Below are 6,075 nucleotides of genomic sequence, written 5' to 3'. Positions count from 1 at the left end.
GGGAAAAAAAAAAAAAAAACATTCCAGGTGTTGGATAACAAACACAAAGAACACATCCGATACCTGTCAGACACAGAAGAAAGTTGCTGCTGCCGTCAAAGTCATGCTGCTCCTCTGCTCTGTAGTATCCCTCATGAAGGTCCGGGGTGTTTGAGGCTAACAGAGTAAAAAAGTCTCAACAACTGAAGGATGTGGCTTCTGTTTGTTCTCTTCTGTGGTTTTGTGCAGTAAAGTCAGTTATTTAAAGCTTTCTTTCCTCTTTTTGTTTCATTACTATGCATGAATAGAGTTCAGCCTGTAATTCCCCAAAATACTGAAATACTTTGGGCTCAATATAAGTACTTCTAAAATAAATATGATGTTTAGATTTGAACGATTTGAAACTGAAAAAAGAGGAAAAAAGTTTTAAAATAGAAATTTTAAGTTTTGAAACTTAAAAAACAGAACATTTAAAGCTGAAAATAATTAAGTTTATTTTAGAATAGCAACACATATTGGACATTTTTTATATCATTTTTTTTAAATAATTTTATTTTCAAACAAGAACAACAACAAAAGAAAGACAAAAAACCGTCAAACAAACAAACAAACAAAAATAAAAGAAACAATGCAAATTATCCCACAGTCAATCTTGAATGTAATAAAAGATGTTCAGTTTGAAAAAGGACTTTGGATGAAGCTAAAAGCTTATCAACTCCAACCGCCTTTGTTCTGTTTCAGCCCAAATTAAATATACAATTATCTCATTAACGATAATGAGCTACATAAACAAAAACAGAATACATTTAATTCATTTGATAAAAGATACTTAGTGAAGGAGTTTCAGGACAAAACCTCCAACCTGAGTGATGTCTTTTCTAATCAACAAGACTTTCAGTTTTAAAAACATTTACCGGTATATGTGTTTGTACTCTGTAAACAATCAAGTATGTAAAGTTCAAATAAATGACACATTGTTCACAATATTCTTCTGAAGAGCACCGATGAGTCAGATTATCTTAACTACCTCTTAAGCGTCCATCATGACTTCCTTTACCTCTAAGTTCAGGATTTTATCCTCTGAGGACAAACGGACTAAAACGGATTGATCATGGCAAAGACAAAAGCCGCCGGCACCTGCAGTCCAATGTTAACGGCGTGCCATTGTCCCAAAGCCAACGCCCCTAAAACCAACCCTCCCATTGTTGCTAGAGTTCCCCACCAGGAGGAGGAGCCTCCAGCTGCAGCCGCCGCCCCCCCAACAGACACCCCCGCCGTAGCGACCACACCCAGCAGCGCTCCAGCGTTCCCCCCCTCACTCAGAGCGGGGGCCAAAACCACTTGTCCTGCTAGCAAACTTCCAGCCAGCGCCGCCGCCCCCGCGATCACTTTAGCCTCCCCAGCTCCTCGCCTCACCAGGGCCCCCCCAACTGTAGCCCCCAGACCCAACTGACACAGTTTGGCCACAAAGAAAGCTGCATTCAGAGCTTCTAGAGAGGACTGGAGGTTCATCCTGCTGCCAATGTCCTCTCTGCTCTGGCTCCGCCCCGCCGCTCTCATCTTCTTGGCGTCCATCAGGGCCGTCTGGCCGGCGTGCAGAGTGAGCATGGCGATGACAAAGGTGGCTAACATCCCCATGCATCCAACCAGCATCCAGAACTTAAAGTTGTTGGAACTCAGAAGAAAGTACGTAATGATTGCAACTAAAGCCAAAAGAGCGATGAGCGCGGCCTGATGGTCTCCGTAACCAGACATGCCGAACCCGGAGGTTACTATGGCAACCACTGTCATCGGGATCCCAGAAAAGGCCAGGAAGTCGACGTGCTTGATCACCACTGTGTTGATCCAGTCTTGGATGGTTCTCTGCTGCATCTCAGCTTCTTCCTTGTCCGTCCTCCTCCTCTCTAGCTCCTCCCTCTCCCTTTGCTCGTAGGCTCGTGTTTCCCTGGAAACCGCTCCGTTTGGGCTGCCTCCTTTCTCCAGAGTCAGGATCCTCTGCTCCATCTGCATCGCCAGCCGCTGTCTCTGCTGCCACTGCGCCATTTCAATCTGCTCCCTCTCCCTGGAGCTGACCTCTGACCCCAGACTGCAGCATGCTTCTCCTCGGCTCCAGAGGATTTTGAACAGGAAGCTAAGAGGCGGTTTGAGGACTGTAAACAGGCTCAGAGTCCAAAACAGTCCCACCATGCTGTACCTGTTTACGATCCATTCAACAGTGGCCCCAAAGGTGGCTCCACTTAATGTGGTCCCAAAGGCGCCGGCGACCCCCGCAGACACCCACAAGCCGGCAGACGGCGTGAAGGAGGCCCCGCAGTTCTTCAGGGCCACAAACACTGAAGCCACCGCTGCAGCCAGAATCACGCCGGCTATAACCGACGTGGTCGCCGTGGTCAACGCCGTGGCTCCCAGGAGAGTGCCGAGACCCAGAGGACCCACCGTCTGCACCTCCTGCATGACAGGAGTCAGTGGACCTTCTGCAGTCATCACCAGGAGGATCCGGTCTACTGGATCCTCAGTGACGCCCAGAATGCAGCCTCCTAACGCCCCCAAAGCAAAGCCCAGGACCGCCTCCTTCAGCCTGTTCACGTCTGCTGGAACAGAAACACATTCAGTTTCATCATTTTTATACTTTAGAAAATATTCTCTCTAAATCTCAGTTTGAAGAAGAATAAAACCATAAATCAGAGAAAGACTTACTAGTGACAACATAGAATTTAACAGTTTTATAGGAGAACAGATGATTATTTTACCATCATTTTAAATAATATGTCAACATTTGGTTACCATTTTATTGACTGAGGATATAAAATAAAATAAACATTAATGTTAATCTGATCAAAAAGTCACTTAAAAAATCAAAACTTTAACAAAGTCCAAAGTCATAAGTTGTTGATGTCTGTGTCTGTCAATCAAACAATAATCTATATTTAAATCCACATTTGTTGGATAAAGACGTAACAAAAAGTCAACAATGACAGAAACCAAATCAGATCCAAATGGAGGCGGTTCAGTTCCAAATGAGCCAAATCAAATACAGTTAGACTCCAAGTTTAGCTAGAAGTTCTGTCTGCTGACTGACGGGTCAGAATGTCACTTCACGGGTCAGCTGGTTTCTAATGATTCTGTTCTCTTTAAGTATTTTTTGTATTCCACAGTGAAGAGGAGCGACGGTTTCTGGAACAGCAGAAAACCACCTGCAGACGTCTGTGTACAAAACAAAACGTTTGAGGATGTAGCGGCTGCAACACGATCACGGCGTCTACAGAGGACGCCAACACAACCAGAAGGAAACCCCACGATTGACTGACTGACGCTGTCACCGTCTTTCATCTGAACACACTTTTGAATAGTTGAAATATTACCTTAGAAAAAGTCATTTTTTCAATGATTTTAGAAAACCTGAAATGAGAACCAAAGTGTTCCTCTCTTCCAGAAGGACATCAGTTAACCACCATTACAGAAACTCTTCCTGCTTTTGGCTTTTGATCAATGACACAAAGACGATTCTGAAGGTTTCTGGATGGATTTAGTTCAAATGTTTTAGAGCAAAAACAGAATCAGAGAAATCTGAGATAAACTCTTGAGTAATGTCGTTGTTTTACCACATTTTTCTTTCAGAAGATGTTTAAACCGATAAAAAAGATGTTTACAGTCACATGCAGGTGATACTGAGCTGGACATTCCTCCATCAGGAATTAGAACATTTACTATTTTACTTTGGGAACATTTAAAACAAAATATTAAACATTTATTCCAGTTTCATTTAAAAAGTTTGAAACATGGATTCAAACTGACCAGATTCGACCTTCTGTTTGCTAAACAGGTGTAAACGCTCTGAGCGTCTCAGGTAACGGATGATGTACCTGCAGAGTCACACTGCAGACCAACCGGTTAATCAGGTTTAACCAGCCGAGGCGGCGTGCTGCCAGGATGAGGATCTGACTACAGCAGCCAGTGAGTCCATGTGACAGAAAAGCTGATCCCAGAAACTACAAAATAACTCATTTTGAAAACAGAAAATCCCCCAAACAGAGAAAACATCACATTTTAGAAGACTAGAATGTGACATCACCAGTTAAAGTCATCAGTCATGAATTGATGGTGAAGACGAGCATGGATAAAGAGATGAAGTGAAACCAGAGTCTTACCAGGATTCTTGTTCTCCATGTTGTCCTCAGCAGAGCTGCTGTCGCTGTGAGGAAACGTCTGGATTTGTTTCTTCAGACTCCTGAAGTTTCTGACAGCTGCCGTGCAGAACACAGAGTGACTGAAACGGCGTCTTCCTCTGTGACGGCCCACATCCAACACCTCCCCTGCTGGTTCATCCTGCCTCCTCCAGAGGAACTTCTTATCAGCAGGATCTCTGCACCAAACATCTCCAACACACTCAGCATTCTAGCATCCATTCAAGGTTTTAGTGACTGTAAACGTGTGGTTTTGTTTACTGCAAAATCACGTCAACAGAGCAGTAAATGCAAAAACATTATCAAAACAACAACAATTAAAAAAGAAAACGAAATATTTTTAAAAATCATCATCACATTTTGAAACACAATTCCAGAAATCAAAATGTGGAGAAAAAAAAGTAATTAACAATAAACAAAATAAAATGAAAAAAACAAAACATGTAAGTATTATGGGATGTTGCTGATTGGATGAGGACATTTGTCCATAATTTCACCTGAAGGTTATCTGATATGAAGATACTGGATATTATCATCCAATCAGTGATATCCCATAATATCTATTGTGGTTTCTCGTTGTGTTCTGTTTTCATTTTGATTTATGGAAATGATTTTTGTTTTCTGAGATGTAATCCAGTTTTCTGTCATTTTGTTGACCTGATTTGCACTTCAGGGCCACCGTAGTTGACATTAGTGGTTTGAAAACAATTTCACACAACGAATAATCACCTCAAAAAATCTTGAAATCTTTCACCCACATAGGAATACATCCAGAAGACCTGACGGGACATTTCCTTGGAGAGTTTGTGATCAAAAAGCCAAAATTTAGTTTATATCTACAATAATTTGTACTTTGACCTAATTTATTTATTTAACAATTGTGTACTTACATGAGTTGTATTTCCATGTGTTTAATTGTTGCTTTTGTCTACTAGTGCCTATGTTCATTCATGACTGACCTTTATTTACCAAAATAATAGTTTGTGGTTTTATTTTTGTCATGTTGAACTGACGATGAATCTTCACTTCAGATGATTTTACTTACTCCGACATTTTTATTAGCATCAAGTTCGTGCCCCGCATATTTAATGGAACAAAGTATCAATATCAATGTTGAACATCATAACCATGTACTTCTCACCCACCCGTCATGTACTGTGAATTCACAACCAGTATAGCAGTGAGTTTTACCCAATTACAAATTAGATCAAAGAATTGACTAAAGCTAAAATATAAAGCATGCATTTTATTTTAACCCATTTGGTCAGAATTTTACAGCAGTAAAGCAGATTTGCCCATAAATAACTAATCTATAATCCATATTTCAGCTTCATCTCCAGAGGATTTCTGCTCTTCAGTGTTACGTTCGTGGCTCTTAAAAGAGCCGTTGTGTTGTTGTTGGGTTCCCGGGTCTACTTGGTCTTGGCGGGCTTCTCGGTCTTCTTGGGCAGCAGCACCGCCTGGATGTTGGGCAGCACGCCGCCCTGAGCGATGGTGACTCCGCCCAGCAGCTTGTTGAGCTCCTCGTCGTTGCGGACAGCCAGCTGCAGGTGACGGGGGATGATCCTGGTCTTCTTGTTGTCGCGGGCGGCGTTTCCCGCCAGCTCCAGGATCTCAGCGGTCAGATACTCCAGCACGGCGGCCAGGTACACGGGGGCTCCGGCTCCCACACGCTCCGCATAGTTGCCTTTGCGCAGCAGCCTGTGGACACGACCCACGGGGAACTGCAGCCCAGCGCGGGAGGAGCGGGTCTTCGCCTTGGCTCGGGCTTTGCCGCCGGTCTTTCCGCGTCCAGACATTTTTCAATGTTCTTTCCTGACTCTGACCAGAAGAGAAAATGAGTCTCAGCGCCGCTCTGCCTCTTTTAAATGGTCGCGAGCGCGGGACGGTTCCTGCCAGACCAATCAGAGGA

The 6,075-nt window shown here is 43.2% G+C and overlaps 3 protein-coding genes across 6 annotated transcripts in view; all 3 read right to left on the bottom strand.

The window, feature by feature from the left end:
- The window catches only part of LOC112157183 (B-cell receptor CD22), an 821,740-nt gene that overhangs the window by 27,911 nt on the left and 787,754 nt on the right, over positions 1 to 6,075 (bottom strand). The gene's annotated exons all lie outside the window — the stretch shown is intronic.
- LOC118599315 lies at positions 549 to 4,396 on the bottom strand. Of its 2 annotated transcripts, none has more exons than XM_036214154.1 (2): positions 4,128 to 4,396; positions 549 to 2,570 (listed from the first exon to the last, which is right to left on the bottom strand). In XM_036214154.1, exons 1-2 carry the CDS (start codon positions 4,144 to 4,146, stop codon positions 1,075 to 1,077), a joined length of 1,515 nt encoding a protein of 504 aa, XP_036070047.1. In that variant the 5' UTR covers positions 4,147 to 4,396; the 3' UTR covers positions 549 to 1,074. The 2 variants fall into 2 exon arrangements, with proteins under 2 accessions (XP_036070047.1, XP_036070048.1); XM_036214155.1 differs by having other exon boundaries at positions 549 to 2,567.
- Positions 5,573 to 6,004, bottom strand: LOC112157203 (histone H2A). The gene has a single exon (XM_024289816.2). The coding sequence runs from the start codon at positions 5,960 to 5,962 to the stop codon at positions 5,576 to 5,578; it is 387 nt and encodes a 128-aa protein (XP_024145584.1). The 5' UTR covers positions 5,963 to 6,004; the 3' UTR covers positions 5,573 to 5,575.

Source organism: Oryzias melastigma, linkage group LG1 (genome assembly GCF_002922805.2).
Source record: "Oryzias melastigma strain HK-1 linkage group LG1, ASM292280v2, whole genome shotgun sequence".
Classification (NCBI taxonomy): domain Eukaryota; kingdom Metazoa; phylum Chordata; class Actinopteri; order Beloniformes; family Adrianichthyidae; genus Oryzias; species Oryzias melastigma.
The sequence above is the reverse complement of the archived record's forward strand: the minus strand, read 5'-3'. Positions and strand labels throughout refer to the sequence as shown.

What these genes read in the sequence shown, in the direction of transcription:
- LOC112157203 (XM_024289816.2), bottom strand. Translation starts at nt 5,962, where the DNA reads ATGTCTGGACGCGGAAAGACCGGCGGCAAAGCCCGAGCCAAGGCGAAG.